Source organism: Melanerpes formicivorus, unplaced genomic scaffold, assembly GCF_026170545.1.
Source record: "Melanerpes formicivorus ecotype bairdi unplaced genomic scaffold, bMelFor1.0.p_v2 SCAF_22, whole genome shotgun sequence".
NCBI lineage: Eukaryota > Metazoa > Chordata > Aves > Piciformes > Picidae > Melanerpes > Melanerpes formicivorus.
In genome coordinates, this window is record NW_027142374.1 from 4469008 (window position 1) to 4485045 (window position 16038).

Consider the following 16038-nt stretch of genomic DNA (forward strand, 5'->3'; position numbering starts at 1 on the left):
GCCCCCTCCCACCTCCCTCCGCCCGGTGTGTGGGGGCCAGTGCGCGTGCGCGGCAGGAGCCGAGGCTGAGGGGGAGAGGCGCGGGGGAGCGGCGCCGGGGGTCAGGCGGTCGCGGGCTCGTTGTGAGTGGAAACGGGCGGCAGGCTCATCGAGTCCAGCCGTCATCATCTAGCGCTGCGCTGCCCAGGCTGCCGCTGAAACGCGCCCCTCAGCTCCGCGCCCCTCAGCTCCGCTCCCCTGCGGCTTCTACACGCCTCCAGGCGCGGGGATCCAGCCACCTCCCCGGGCAGCCTGTGCCAGTGCCTGGCCAGCCTGGCAGGAAAGAAAATGTTCCCAGTGCCCAACCGGAGCCTCCCCTGCTGCAAGCTCAGGCCCTTTCCTCTCTTAGGAGGGAGCAGAGACTGCCCCCCACCTCACTGCAGCCTCCCTTCAGGGAGCTGTAGAGAGCAAGGAGGTCTCCCGTGAGCCTCCTCCAGGCTGAGCAGTCCCAAGGTGAGGGGGCCACCTCCCGCCTCCCTGGCACCATTTCTTCTCTCGTTGCCACATCCTGCAACAAAGAAGCGAGTGGCTGTCGACAGCTCCTGACCTTAGGCCTGCGAGGAGCAGAAAATGACACAGCCCATCAGATCAAAGGGCACACAGGAGCAGGGCGAGAGAGCTGTGCGTGAGCTAAGAGTGTTTATTAGAGCTCTACACCGAGGTGAAACAACTGCTAGAGGGGAGGATGGTGCAAGCCATAAAGGGACAAATCCTGCCCCCCCTTCAGGCCACATACCCATCAGGAAGAACTCTGAACTTGGTGACTATGTTCCATAGCTCATCTTCCTTCAGCTCCAGGGGTTTGAACAGTGAGATTCAGGCTTTTGGTGCAATGAGACATGTCCCAGCTGCTGCACCAGCCTCTCCTCACTGCCCGCACTGGTACCCGTGAGGAAACACCGGCTGTGGGTCTCAGAACAGAGTAGATGCTTTGTGACCCTCTTCTGTTCAGAAAGTAACATCTCTTTAGCATCTTGATAACTTAGAAAGGGCCAGATTCTTCTCAGTGATGCCCAGCAACAGGACAAGGCACAACAGGCACAAACTGGAACCCAGGAGGTTCCATCTGAACGGGAGGAGAAACTTCTTTGGTGTGAGGGTGCTGGAGCCCTGGAGCAGGCTGCCCAGAGAGGTTGTGGAGTCTCCATCTCTGGAGAGCTTCCAAACCCAGCTGGCCATTGTGATCCTGGGCAAGCTGCTGTGGCTGCCCCTGCTTTAACTAAGGGGGTTGAACTGGATGACCTCCAGAGGTCCCTTTCCAACCCCACCATGCTGAGATGATAAAGTGCAGGCAGCCACAAGCAGAAGGCAGTTTTGAAAACCTCCCTTCTGGGTTTTCAGGGGGCTGTTGGCCCCTTGGTTGTGCCACACACATTCACCATAAAGCTGCCCAATCCCCTGTCATAGACACAGCTTTAAGGTCTCAAGCTGAAGCTTGCCAGTTACTGCTTTTGACTGGAGCTCCCCTCATGGAGTTGCTTCTGAGGTCATGCCTACAGCTGGGTGAAATAACTGCTACAGTGACCTAAAAAAAGCTAAGTGTACTTGTGCTGCAGGACACCAACTTGTGAAGCTCTTCCCCGCGTGCTAACTTTCACCAGCAAGCACAGGAACAATTCTTGGGCCACCAACAGCCTTCCCTTGGAGCTTTTGTCATCACCCATTTCCACATTGGAGCTCCTGGGTGCTCCAGAGAGAAAACACAAACTCTGGTCACATCCAGAGCTGGGCTTTGAAGGCAAGAGAAGCTGATTTCTGGGTTTTGGTGTTCTGCTTTCTCAGCAGCTGAATTAAGGGCTAAAATTAAATGATTCTGACTTTCAGCAAGGGCTAAAATTAAGTGGTTCTGACTTTTGGCAAGTCCAGCATCTGCTGGAGGTTCAGCTTTGTGAGGGAGCATTTTGTGATGTGAATAATTTAGGGAGATAAGAGAGGACTCGGGGCAAAGCTTGGTGTGTGTGGGGGGGGGGGGGTGTGGAATTCAGCTTTCAGCCAAGGCAGTGCTCCTCATCAGGAGAGAAAAATGGAGATGCCCATTCCCTGGCAGTCTTTGTATGGCCAGGAGGCACCACCATCAGAGGCCAAGCCAGAGTCCTAGCTGGAAGAGAGCCTTATCTCCCCAGCCAGACCACCGCCATGCACGCTGCTGCAGAAGCCACCAGGCAGGAAAGGGAAATGAGAGCTGACACACCACCAAGTGCTTCTGAAAGCCAGAGGAGATCAGGCAGAAGCTCTTTCTGGGCAGAACTTTTGGGGTGAGAGAAGCAGAGATAGGCTTTTGCTAAGATCTAAACTCAAACCCTCCCCAAGATTCCCAATTCAGGGTTGAAGGCTGCTCAGGTCTGGTCGCTTTGTGCCAGCTCGCACGCACTAAGCTGCAGAAATGAAAGGGAAAGGGGGAGGGGGAAGGGAGGCAAAAAAAAAAGGTTTCTGGGAATTAGCTCAGAGCTAAAGAGCTCTGCTGGGCTCCCAGCACTCTGGACTTTTCATGGGGCTGGAGAAGGGGCTGAGCACCTTTGGAGAACCAGCCCCCTGCTCTCTGGAGATGCTGCTGCCACACTGTGTTAGCGTTGGCACTTGTTGTGTCTGCAGCTGACAGCACAAACCAGTGGATCTTCAACTCCCTCAGTGTGATGAAGCAGTGAGGGGGAAAAGAACTTGAGGGGAGAGGATGGGGGGGAGCAGGAATTCTGCTGGCTTAGGCAGCCAGGAGCTGCTGGATGTATTCCGAGACGTGCTGCTGAGGGCTTCCTGCTGGCAGCCCTCCTCCAGCTCTGCAAAAGCCTGTGAGAAAATAAAAGCAGGTGAACACAGGAGCTGGGCTCCACACAAAGCTCCTCAGTGGAGAGGTCAGGGGAGGAGGGTGCAGGAGGGAGATGAAGAAGCTGCCTGGTCATGTTGCATTAGGGGTGGACAAAACAGCCATGGGGCAGGAGCCTCTTCCCCTACTTCAGGGGCAGGGGGAGGAGAGGAGCCTCTTTTGATGGTCTTGGGGTAGTGGCAGGGTTTCTGGTTGCCACCATGGTGACTCCTGCCCCATCCTGATAATCAAAACATAATCACAGAATAGAATGAGAGAATCATTTAGTTTGGAAAAGACCTTTAGGATCATCCTGTCCAACCATTTTCTAACTCTGCTAAGGCTGGTGGCTAAACCATGTCCCTCAGCACCACATCTCTGCCTCTTTGAAACACCTCCAGGGGTGGGGATTCAATCACCTCCCTGTTCCAGTCCTTGAGAACTGCTTCAGTGCAGAAGTTACTCTGATATCCAACCTAAGCCACCCTTGGTGCAACTTGAGGCTGTTTCCTCTTGTCCTGGATAATGACCAAATCCACATCCAACCCAATTCTTTGCTGCTCTGTTGATGGAGCTCACAACTCTTTAGTTTCTCCTTGGTTTCACCTCAACAGATCTTTACCTAAAGCAGTAGCTGCCTTTTCCACACCATCCTGCCTCCTGCCTGGAGGTATGTTATGGCTGCAAGCTGTGGGTTAGCCCAGGACACCAGGAGGAAACACTTTAATTACCTTCAGAGAAGCCTCTAAAGCGCCAAGGGACATTCCTGTCATGGCTCAAGCCATCCCCTGCTTGTCTCTCCACTGTGAAGCTGTCACAGCCTCTTTATCACATTAAGGCCAGAGGTTGCAGCCCTAACCCAGCCCCTGGGACCAGCTCTAACGTGTGAGACACAGGTAAGACACCACAACAGGTTGCCCAGGCAGGTTGTGGATGCTCCCTCCCTGGAGGTGTTCAAGGGCAGGTTGGATGAGGCCTTGAGCAGCCTGCTCTAGTGGGAGGTGTCCCTGCCCATGGTAGGGTGGCTGGAACTAGCTGATCTTTAAGGTCCCTTCCAACCCAAACCATTCCATGATTCTATGTTTCCAGCTCATTCTGCACCAAGGGTTGCTGCTTCCACCAGAGTCCAGGGGTCAAGCCCTGAATGGGTCACTCAGGAAGCATGGGGCTTAAACTCTGTTCAGTGAGTGAGCTCCCTGAGCTCTCATGCAGGTATTTTGTGCTGTCATGGTCCACTCACCTAGAAGAGCTTCTCATAGCACTTGTCACAGTGGACAATGTCCCGGTGGATGAAGATTTTATCCAGGAGATCTCCCATTGCTTTGTGGCAAATTCCACACTGCCAAGGGGAATACAAAAGGGGGTTAGAAGGCAACCAAAGTCCCATGGCAGGGAAACCAGCACTGGGTCATTTTATGAAGGTGAGAGGATGCCAAAGCACAGGTCTTTGAGACCAGAGGTTTCACTTCCTCCTCCCCCCACAGTCACCATTTCCACAGACTTGACTTTTAAACTGTGCAGCAAGACCTGCACAGGGGCACAAAGATGTGAGGAATGGGGGTGCTGCTTCTGTCAGATGCCAATAAAGAATTCTCCTTGTCTGAGCAGCTGAAGAGCTTTGGGGGACACCACCAATAAGGACTTTTCCTTGTGTGAGCAGCTGAAGAGCTTTGGGGGACACCTTCACTACCTGTGACTGCAGGACCTTTCTTGTCCCGCTGTAGATACAAGTGTTTGGCCCACACTATGGACACCACTCTGGAAGTCTGAGGACAGAGTTTGCCCCAAGGTTCATCTTCCCACACTCCATGTCACAGCAGAAGTCCCTAGGTGTGGTTCTTACCCTGAAGCAGTACTCATGGCAGTAGATGTTCAGATGCTCTATGATGATCTTGGGGCAGTCCCGGATCTCTCGGCTGCAGTAGGTGCAGACAGGGTCACTGGACCTGTGAAGGAACAGCAGAGTGAACTCCTCTGGGACCCAAGGTGGTCCCAGTCCCAGTGCTGGTACCAGAAGTGTTTTACCCAATCCCAGCAGCACTCTCCATAAGCCACCTGCTCTACATGTGTTTGTGTCAAGAGACAGCACAGAGACAAGTTAGCCCAGGGGTGCAGAGACCCCAGTAGCAGGGCCCTACAGAGTGGCTTGGGATAGAAGAGACCTTGAGGATCAGGGAGTCCAACCATGAACCCAGCACTGCCAGGTCACCACACAACCATGTCCCTCAGCAACACATCTCCAGGGATGAGGACTCCACCATCGCCCTGGGCAGCCTGGGCCAGGCCTTGTCAATGTCCTCAATGCTCTCAATGTGCCTCAATGTCCTTCTTGGGGTAAGTGGCCCCAAACTGATTCCAGGATTCAAGGTGTGGCCTCACCAGTCCAGACAGACAATCCCTGCCCTGGTCCTGCTGGCCACACTACTGCTGATGCAGGCCAGGATGCTGGTGGCCTTCTTGGCCACCTGGGCACACACACACTGGCTCATCTCCAGCTGCTCTTGAACTGCACCCCCAGGTCTTTCCCACTGGGCAGTCTCCAGCCACTCTGCCCCCAGCCTGTGGGGTGGCTGTGACCCAAGGTCACTCTCTTTTCCCAGGATCATTTTCCTTCTATGCTGTTGTTTCACAGAACCGTCTAACACTTTGGGTTGGAAGCCTGTCCCCTGCTTTGTGATCGGCCCCTTGAAGTCCTGAAATGCCACCAGAAGGCCTCCCTGGAGACTTCCCTTCTCCAGGCTGAGCAACCCCAAACTCAACCCAGTATTCCAAAGGAGCCAAATCTTGAAGTCAGTTCTTTTTCACAGTTTGCTGGAAGCCTCAGAGCAGCCCTGAGCTGTCCTACCTCTGCAGGGGAGCACTGGACAGGTAGCTGTGGTGGCTGTAGGCTGACCTCTCCAGATCGGTCAAGTCCGCGAGGCTGCCGTTGGGGACAGAAGGAAACATCAGATCTGGGCAGTGAGACAGAACCACACAATCCCTGACTGCTTTGGGAGGGAAGGGACATTTAAGGGCCATCCAGTCCAACCCCCTGCAGTCAGCAGGGACATCTGCAACTAGAGCAGGCTGCTCAGAGCCACAAACAACCTGACCTGCAATGGTTCCAGGCATGGGGCATCTCCCATCTCTCAGGGCAACCTGGGCCAGGGTTGTACCACCCTCAGTATGAAACATTTCTCCCTTCTCTCTGGTCTAAATCTCCCTCTTTTAGTTCAAACCATCACCCTTTGTCCTGTCGCAACAGGCCCTGCTCAAAAGCCTGTCCCCAGCTTTCTGCTTGGCCCCTTGAAATCCTGCAAGGCCACCAGAAGATCTCCCTGGAGCCTTTTCCATGCTGAACAAGCCCAGCTCTCTCAGCCTGGCCTCACAGCAGAGGGCTTCCAGCCCTCCCATCATTGCTGTGGCCTCCTCTGGCCCTGCTCCAACAGCTTCATGTCTCTGCTGTGCTGAGGACACCAGAGCTGGCCCCAGCACTGCAGGTGGGGTCTCAGCAGAGCAGAGGGGCAGGATCCCCTCCAGGTCCCCAGGGCCTCTCTGCTGCCTTGGCAAGACTCTGCCCACCCAACACCATCACCCCTCCAGGCTGCTTAGCTGAGGCACAAAGTTGTCCCAGCCCCCTCTGTGTGTTTGGTGGCACAGCTGAGTGCTCTGCACACAGATGAAGGAGACACAAGACTATCTCTGGGGTCTGCTCCTACCTGCCATAGCGTGGGGAGGCTGAGGAGCCACTGCTGTTCAGGTACTGCTTCACAAAGAGGACCCCTCTTCTGGGCAGGGATGGAAACAGAAGGAGAAGCATTTCACACAGAATCACAGAATGGGTTGGATGGGACCCTTGAAGGTCATCTTGTCCAACCCCCCTGCAGTGAGCTAAGACCCAGAGCAACCTGATCTGGTGGGAGGTGTCCCTGCCCATGGCAGGGGGGTTGGAACTAGATGATCTTTAAGGTCCCTCCCTACCCAAACTATTCCATGCTTCTATGATTATGTCCAACCAGATCAGGCTGCTCTGAGCCCCATCAAGCTTGGCCTTGCATGTCTCCAGGGCTGGGGCCATTTGCATGAGAAAGGAAGGGGCAGAGCTGGGGAGGCTGGGGACAAGAGAGGCCACGTATGTGTGTGTGTGTGTGCTGAGACACCAAACCTGTGAGCTGCTGCTCTTGAACAGACACTGAACATCAAACATTGCTGCTAAACCACACCCCAAACACCCCTCTAATTAACCCACCAAACCTAATCAGGCTAATTAAGAATGGGATGGATAATGCAGCTCCCTCATCCCCTTATCCCCTTTTGCAAGGAGAAGCCTTTCCCAGACCGTGTCAGGATTAGGCAGAGAATGAGCCTTTGAGACCTCCTGGTTCTGCCCGTCAGCACCAGCCCTCCTGGCAGGGACTTCTTCTGTCCCTGGAACACCTCCAGCAGTTCCACCCTTCAGAAGCTGCTGCTGCTTGTTTGGGGAACAGGCCTGCTTGCAGAGCTGACCTTTGCTGCTCATCCCTCCATCTCTACAAGCCTGATTTCAGGATGATGCATCCCCATCTGTCTGTCTGTCCACAGACTGAGGGGAGACACCATGCCCACCAGCTCCCCACAACCAGGATGTGAGCTCATCAGGCTCTTTCTCCACAGTGCTGCCTGTGAGCCATGGTTAATCATAGAATGCATCAGGTTGGAAGGACTTGAAGGTCATCCTGCAGTGAGCCACCCACCCTGCAGTGAGCTGGGACATCTACAGCTAGAGCAGGTGGCTCAGGGCCCCATCAGCTTTGATCTTGATCCTACTTTCTATGAGCAGCATCACAGATGAGGAGAGAAAAGCTTTTTTTCTAACTTAGCAGAGACCTTCCCATGTCATGAATGTCCTCCTTGGACAGGTGAGGTGATAAGCAAGTCTAAGGGGACCCAAATGTTGCCCTTCAAAGACTGTGCTGACCTCTCACCACCTTGTGTAAAGCTGTGGGGCTCTGAGATGGAGCCTGTGGAAACCCCAAACCCCAGAAGACAGCTGTGAGCTGACAGCTGCACTGTGATGGGAAAGGATCTTCTCACAGCACATCAGGGTCCTCTGCCAGACCCACCTACACCTGCTACACTTGCTGTAGGTTTCTCACTTGCTCATGACTGATAACAAGGCAAAGAGTCTTCCAAGAGCTCCATATGGGGCTGTGTAGCACAAGGAGCTCCATCATGTCCCTCCAGATAAAACAAGTTATAGAGGATTCATGATTTTGCCAATTGGGAGACAAGTCCTTCAGTCAGCTCCATCCTGGGGCTCATCAAAGGGCACTTGGAGAGAAGCTGCCAGCCCACCTGTCCCTTCTGGGTGGCTCTGGCCACCATGCTCTCAGCCAGAAGTGACTGAGAAACATCCCATGTGCCAGAAGCCAAGCAGCAAAGTCTGCCTTGTCTTCAGCAGGCAGGATGGCTGCACACCAACCCTGTGTCCCCGTGGGAAGGTCACGGTCACCTCCACCCGTTGCTCCTTACCCGGCAGTGCCGGAGTCAAGCTGGTACCCAGAGGTCATGGGGCTGTTGTGCTGCAAGGTGGCAGCTGGACCACAAATCCTCTCACTAGAGCTTGAAAGAAGCCTGGGGAGAAAGAGAGAGAAAAGTCAGTGGGCCCTGGAGACAGGAGCTGTGACATGATCCCAGCTGGTAGCCAAGAAGAGACCCAGCACTACTGCCAGGAGGGTGCAACATTAAGGCCCCTCAACCATACAGGTGAATTCATCTTTATTACGGGCCAAAAAGGCTCCTTGTGGCAGCTGCACCTACTTCCATGGAGAAGGGGTTTGGAAGACTCTCTTTTACAGGGCCCTGGGAGAACAGACCAAACAAGATCTTCAAGTCAGCAGAGACCTGAAGTGGATGCTGTAGCCTGAAGAGGAGCAGCTATGGAGAGAAACAGCAGGAGGAGATGGGGATGTGCTGGCTGAAGTCCAGCGCAACTACTCCTAGCCCAAGTTTAATCACTTCCGTGGGCCCAACACTCAGACCTGTGCTGGTGGCTGCAGGAAGTCCAGGGCAACATCATTCCATATTGGATACCTCCTGCCTCTTCCAAAGCCCTGGGCAATGTTACTCCATGTTGGATACCTCCTGCCCTTTCCAACAGCCCTGTTCTGGGACTGGCTCAGTCATTTCATCATCAGCATTCTGGAGACAGTGACCCTCTCTCTCAACATCTCTCTGCTTTGAGCTGTCTTTTTCTGTTGCCTCTCCAAAGACCAGGTCATGGTCAAGGGAGGGTAGCCAGGCACCAGCCCTGGCACCCCACGTGGTGAAACATCTCCATGGACCAGAGGTGGATCTATCATAGCTTTTGATAGGGGTGGTTAAGCGTAGCTCTGTGTCTCCAGCTCACACATCCACTGCCTGGCAGTCATCCCTCTCTGTCTCAGCTCTTGGCTTTGCCTCTTAGCTTCTGTTCCACAGCAGTTTCATGGAGGTTTCCCTCAGGACCAGCAAAGATCAGCCATTTACCTGCTGCTGTTATAGTTTAAGCTGTCCATGTAGAACGGCACCCTGTGGCTTCTCTGGCCAAAGGACATGCTGGTGTCTCTGGGAAGGGAGTCGTGGCTAGGAAAGGAAGTGGACACAATCTCAAGCATCCCAAACATCTTCCTGATTAGCAGCAACATCCTTTTGCCACCTTGTGTCACCAACATCCACACAAACAGCACCTCCCTGCACCTGCTTGGATCCAGGGAACTAGGGCAGGGTTCATGCCCTGTGCTGGGCATGGGTGAGGCCACACCTCAAATCCTGGGGTCAGTTTTGGACCCCTCACTCCAAGAAGGTTATTGAGGGACTGGAGCAGCTCCAGAGAAGGGCAATGAAGCTGATGAAGGGTCTGGAGAACAGGGCTGGTGAGGAGCAGCTGAGAGACCTGGGGGTGTTTAGTATGGAGAAGAGGAGGCTGAGGGGAGACCTTCTGCCTCTCTACCACTCCTTGAAAGGAGGTTGGGAGTGAGGTGGGGGGTGGTCTCTTCTCCCTAGTATCAGGTGATAGGAGAGGAAGTGGCCTGAAATTGCACCAGGGGAGGCTTAGGTCAGAGATCAGGAGCTAATTCTTTCCTGCAAGATTGGCCAGGCATTGGAACAGGCTGCCCAGAGAGGTGGTGGAGTCCCCATCCCTGGAGGTGTTCAAGAAACCTGTGGCCATGGCCCTTGGGGACATGGTGCAATGGTCATGGTGTCAGGATGAAGGTTGGACTCGATCTTGGAGGTCTCTTCCAACCAAGCAGTTCTATGGTTCTATGATTAGTGAGAAGTGCTGAGGACACTGCAGAGGATTCCATGTAGCAGTGGGGTGCTCTCTGGGCTAAAGAACCTGGAGCCCACCCTTGGCCTCCTCACCATGTGGCTGCGGGGCTGAAGTCGCAGTGGCCACGGGCGGTGTCGTATCTGCTGCTCCTGGGGCTGCTTCTCCCGTCATGAACTCTGCCTTCATAACCTGGGGCAGGTCTGGCAAGGAAGCACAAAGCCCTGATTACCTTGAACTGGGTCTCACTGGTGACCCCACGTGGCATAAGTAGTGTTGTGGCTCGGTGGTCACTACCATGACAGGTTCTCCTTTGCTCTGCCCCTTTCTGGGCCGGTTCTGCAGCTGTACAATGTCTATGAACTTCACCAGCCAGGAAAGACTCAAAATCTAACACAGAGTAAAGCCAAAGAAGCTCATAAATAGATACTGCAGGACTAGGGCAGAGATTGTCCCCTGTGCTGGGCACTGGTGAGGCCACACCTTGAATCCTGGGGTCAGTTCAAGAAGGACATTGAGAGGCTGGAGCACAGGAGAAGGGCAACAAAGCTGGTGAAGGGTCTGGAGAACAGGGCTGGTGAGGAGCAGCCTGAAGAAAAGGAGGCCCAGGGGAGACCTTCTGGCTCTCTACAACTCCCTGAAAAGAGGCTAGAGCCAGGTGGGGGTTGGTCTCTTCTCCCAAGGAACAAGTGACAGGACAAGAGAAGATGGCCTCATTTAGATCAGACTTGAGGTACAGTTTCTTGCCCCTAAGGGTTCTCAAGGCCTGGCCCAGGCTGCCCACAGCAGTGGTGGACTCCCCATTCCTGTAGAGAGATTTCCAAGTCATGAAGATGTGGTGCTGAAGGATATAGTTTAGTGGTGACCTGGCAGTGCTGAGTTCTGGGTTGGACTCTATAGGCTTAAAGTTCTCTTCCATCCCAAATCATTCAATGATTCTATTCTACATCCTCCTTAGTTTTTCCTTCCCTGGCTCCCACCAGAACCACCACTGCCCCATCTGGCCTGCTGACCAGCTAGCCACTCTTCCCAGACAGCTCACTGCTGGAGTGGCTCTAACCTGTGAGCATAGCTCAGGCTCCTTCAAAATGAGCCTGGGGCTTCTGCTTGTTGTCTTCTTGCCCATGACCTGGGGCACAGATGATGTTTACCTGGTGGATCACCACTTTGGTCCTGATGAGATCTTCAGGCCATGAAACAAAGCTGAAACCCATCACAAATCAAAGCTGCCTCCAAGAGACACAACAGCAGGGAAAAGCCTGCTCTGGGCAAGACACCTCTGGGCTGTGGGAGAAACCCAAGGGCAAGAATGAGGAGCTTCTTGCCCTCCAGAGCCTTCTTGTTGTCACACAGCTCCAGGGGATGGAGAACAATGAAAGTCTGTCCTGGTTTCCCTAGTCCATGCTCCAAATGCAAATGAGACCTTCATGAGTGGTGGAAGATGGGAAGGCTGCACTCAGATCACATGAAGGTGAACACAAAGACATAAAAATAATAGTTATCAGAGGACAACTTGCCTTCTAGGTCACTGAGGATCATCAGAAAGGAAAACCAGACTGCTCCTGCATCATCATCATCTCTGCAGTTAGAGAAGATGTGCCCCCTACACATCCATCACATTTGCAGGCACCATGGAGGTGATCTGGATACAGCCTGCCGAGAGCTCTCCAGTGTTACAAACCAGTTACCAACTTGAATCTCCTCATTCCAGCCCTTCAGAGCCAAAAATGATCTTCCATGTGCTGTGAGACCTGGAATACTGATGCTCCCTCTAGGAACAAAGTCCTGTTCTTGCTTCTTCATGCAGTGAGGGTGATCCCAAGAGGGGATCTGAGCAATGCTCAGCAAGAGCTGAAGGGTGGGGGCAAGAGGATGGAGCCAGGCTCTTCTCAGTGGTGCCCAGGGACAGAACAAGGGGCAGCAGGCACAAATTGGAACCCAGGAGGTTCCAGCTGAACAGGAGGAAAACTTCTTTGGTGTGAGGGTGCTGGAGCCCTGGAGCAGGCTGCCCAGAGAGGCTGTGGAGTCTCCTTCTCTGGAGAGATTCCAACCCTCCCTGGCCATTGTGACCCTAGGCAAGCTGCTGTGGGTGCCCTGCTTGAGCAGGGGGTTGGACTGGATGATCCCCAGCAGTGTCTTCCAACCCTCACCATGCTGGGAGTCTGTGAGCAGAGTTTGTGTCACATCTCTCTACCCCAGCAGCTTTCCCTGTCTCCATCCCACCCCCTGCCCCTCACCTCCTGGTGCTGAATGCTTGGCTGTCCACATAGGATGGGATCCTGTGGCTGGGAGCCGGCACATGGCGGTCCAGGTAGTCTGGCATGGGGTGCTGGGCCTCATACACACCAAGAGAACTCTCAGCTGAGCTGAAGTTAGACCTGCAAAGAATGAGAGTGGCCACAAAGCCACTGTTTGCTGTGCCCAGCTCACACAGGTGGTGACAATTTGCCAAGGCTGGACTGTGCCCCTTTCTACTGCAGCAAGGAACACTTGGCACACCCTGCCCTTAAGAGGGCCTCAAGGTCAGGGGCAGGGCAGAGGCCTGCACTGCTTCTCCTCACCCACACCAGCTGATTTCCCAGCACAGCAACATGCTGCAGGGTTCAGCAGCTGTCCAAGGTAATTTTGAACTGAAATGAGATATGGACAGCCACACATGAGTGTGTCTGCAATGCTGTGGCCAGCAGGACCAGGGCAGGGACTGTAGTTGGCAATGGTGAGGCCACACCTCAGATCCTGAGGTCACTTTTGGGCTCCTCACTCTAAGAAAGACATTGAGAGGCTGGAGCAGGTCCAGAGAAGGGCAACAAAGTTGGGGAAGGGTCTGGAGGACCAGGAGAAGGGTCTGGAGGCCTTGTGAGGAGCAGCTGAGGGAAATGGGGTTGTTTACCCTGGAGAAAAGGAGGCTGAGGGGGGACCACAGCCCCAAGGAAAGAGGTTGGTGCCAGGTGGGGGTTGGTTTCTTCTCCCAAGGAACAAGTGATAGGACAAGAGGAAATGGCCACAAGTTGCCCAAGGGAAAGTTTAGGTTGGACATGAAGAACAATATCTTCCCCTTGAGGGTTGTCAAGGGCTGGCCCAGGCTGCCCAGGGCAGTGCTGGAGTCCCCATCCCTGGAGGGGTTTCAAAGCCATGGACATGTGGTGCTGAGGGCCATGGTTTAGTGGTGCCCTGGCAGTGCTGGGTTCAGGGTTGGACTCTGTGATCTTTAAGGTCTCTTCCAACCCAAACCATTCCATGATTCTATCCCAAATGCAGTATCCCCTTTGTCAGCACCATTTGCTTGGTGCACATTTACCTATCCCCAGGATCTTAAGGAATGGCAGAAGATGAGGATTTGGCAGACTTTGATGGGGAGAACCAAAGGAATCACCCCTCTGTACCTGGTTGCCACTGAGCTGGACTCATTTTGCCTCCAGTCTGCTGTGCTCTCCTGGTGACTCTCTGTGGCAGGGTGAGTTTGCTCTTCACAAGCTGGAGTGATCCTGTTTGGGGAGGAAAAAGCCTGTCAGCAGCATAAGCACTTGTGTCTAAACCTGCCCACTGTGGTGTGAAAGTGCTGGCACATCATGAGGATGTTTGGGTTAGGATTTGCTAGACAAGAAATGAGCAACATGGAGAAGACAAGGTGGGGTAGAAGGCAGTGGCAAAGCCATGTTTGGTCTCCTGGCTCCATACCTTTCCTGGGATGGGTCAGATTCATTTGCAGGCTGAATCTCTGGAGCAGCAGTGGAGCTTTCTCTAGGTAGAGAGCTGGACCTGCCAAGACACAAGACCATTGTAGTCTGTAGACATGCCACTGAACATAGAGCTACCCTAAGATGTAGGCACAACCCCTGGTGACCCTCCTGCCACCAGAAAAGGACAACATCCCTGCACAGCTCTGTGCTCTGTGCCACACAATCCAAAGATATGGGAAAAAAACCCCAGAAGAAAACCCCAGGGCTCTTCAAAAACAAGGCTGAAAGGGAAATGAAGCTCCTGAGGGGCATCAGTTACCTGCTCACCCTTTCCAAGCCTGACATCTTAACTCTGGTCATTGAGTTATGACTGTGATGGGTTATCCAGCAGCTCCATCTTACATCTCAGACTGCTAAGAGCATGACCTGGCCTCATTTGGTACCATCTCAGAAGGTTCCATAGATCAACCCACTGCAGAGCCCCACCCTGGGTTCACACCTGCCCATATTAACCTAAGGCAAGGTTTGTTCAGTCTCTGCTTCCAAACTGAAGGTCTAAGCAGCAGCTCCTAACAGTCCAACTGGCCAGTGGTTGATGCCTTCAGCTACTGATGATGGGTTCTCCCAGGCTTTCATATAAAACCAGGGTAAAAGGTTGACTCAGTAGAAGCAGCACTAGTAACAGGGCCAGAAGAGGAGCCTGGGAGAAGATTTGATCAGCAGATGGATGTGGGAAGGAATTAACCCTCATTCTCCAGCAAAAGGCACAAGGGTAAGGATCTGATTCCTTACCTACTCATGCTGGGGTCATACTCAGAATGTTCCTTCAGCCTGGGAGGCTCTGGGTGGACATCATGGTCAGAAGACTCTTGGCCCTTCTCACTGTGGTTCTTTGAGTCCAAAAACCTGAAATAAAGATCCATGCTTAAGGCAGTGGTGGGAAGTCATCAACAAACCCGGAGAGGAGCCATCAGGTAAGGAGCAGGAGACACTGTTTGGTAGCAGAACTGGGGGGAATCACATCTACCAATCCCATTTCAGCTTGCAGGGTCACAGCTGAAGATCTTTCATCTGAAATTATCATAGAATCACAGAATGGGTTGGGTTGGAAGGGACCTGAAAGATCATCTAGTTCCAACCCCCTGCCATAGGCCCCATCCAACCTGGTTTTGAACATCCTCAGGCTTGGAGCCTCCACACCTTCTCTGGGCAACCTGTTCCAGTGCCTCACTACCCTCATGAAGAGATATTTCTTCCTACTGTCTCCTCTCACTGAAGCTCCTTCCACTCTGAAGCCATCTCCCTTCATCCTGTCACTCCATGCCATTGTAAGAAATCCCTCTCCTGTCACAGAAGATGTGAGGCCCAGGAGAAAGCACTTGTGTCCCAATTCCTTGGGCTGACAGATGCTTCTACCACCTCAGGGATGATTTTGCACAGCTCATAAATGCTCAGGTTGCACTTGATGAGATCTGTGGGCAGCAGAAGCTACTGCTGATGCCAAAGGAGCTACAGCACAGCTGAAGCTGTCTCCTGGACTTACAGAGTGAGTCTGTCTCATCCAGATGGCTTTTCCCATCAGTGCAGGTGGGATCACCTGCTGTACAGTGCTGTTAGAACATCCTCACTGCTGGGTGCAAAGCAGAGGAGCTGCTCTGTGCCATCAGCTGCATTTGGAGTAGAATCAAACATGGAGAGTTATGAAGGGAGCAGATCCTGTGGGTGAGTCCTGACCACTTACCCTTCATGGACCAGTTCTGGTTTGGAGCCAGCAGAAGTCCCTGTGCTCTCATGGCCCTTTTCTCTAGGAGTGTTTCCCTCTTTGAAATCTTGGGAAGACCTGGCAAAGGAAGAGAAACCCACTTGTGGCTGCCAGGCACAAACCCCTGGAACTCACTGGCCATTGGAATGTGCTGCCCAGGGAGGTGGTGGAGTCACCATCACTGGAGGTGTTTAGGAAGAGACTGGATGGGGTGCTTGGTGCCATGGTTTAGTTGATTAGATGGTGCTGGGTGATAGGTTGGACTTGATGATCTCAAAGGTCTTTTCCAACCTGGTTAATCCTATCCTATCCTATCCTATCCTATCCTATCCTATCCTATCCTATCCTATCCTATCCTATCCTATCCTATCCTATCCTATCCTATCCTATCCTATCCTATCCTATCCTATCCTATCCTCACTGAGAAGAAAGCAAGCCACAGGGCTTTGGTGGAGGACATTCCATGGGCTGCTACCAGCACTGGCTTCAG

At 53.3% G+C, this 16038-nt stretch overlaps 1 protein-coding gene across 8 annotated transcripts in view; it reads right to left on the minus strand.

The window, feature by feature from the left end:
- Nucleotides 1–659: 659 nt before the first annotated feature.
- Nucleotides 660–16038, minus strand: part of ZNF185 (zinc finger protein 185 with LIM domain) — a 44110-nt gene continuing 28731 nt past the window's right edge. For 4 of the 8 annotated variants that reach the window (XM_068151922.1, XM_068151924.1, XM_068151925.1 and 1 more), the window contains 13 exons: nt 15528–15626; nt 14579–14692; nt 13785–13865; nt 13490–13591; nt 12344–12484; nt 10202–10309; nt 9326–9421; nt 8330–8431; nt 6538–6606; nt 5685–5759; nt 4683–4785; nt 4080–4178; nt 660–2823 (listed from right to left, as the gene is read on the minus strand). In XM_068151922.1, the coding sequence (XP_068008023.1) occupies nt 4080–4178; nt 4683–4785; nt 5685–5759; nt 6538–6606; nt 8330–8431; nt 9326–9421; nt 10202–10309; nt 12344–12484; nt 13490–13591; nt 13785–13865; nt 14579–14692; nt 15528–15626 (1189 nt within the window). In that variant the 3' untranslated portion in view covers nt 660–2823. The remainder of the gene's footprint in view (nt 2824–4079; nt 4179–4682; nt 4786–5684; nt 5760–6537; nt 6607–8329; nt 8432–9325; nt 9422–10201; nt 10310–12343; nt 12485–13489; nt 13592–13784; nt 13866–14578; nt 14693–15527; nt 15627–16038) is intronic. The other 4 variants (XM_068151921.1, XM_068151926.1, XM_068151923.1 and 1 more) reach the window with 4 other exon arrangements.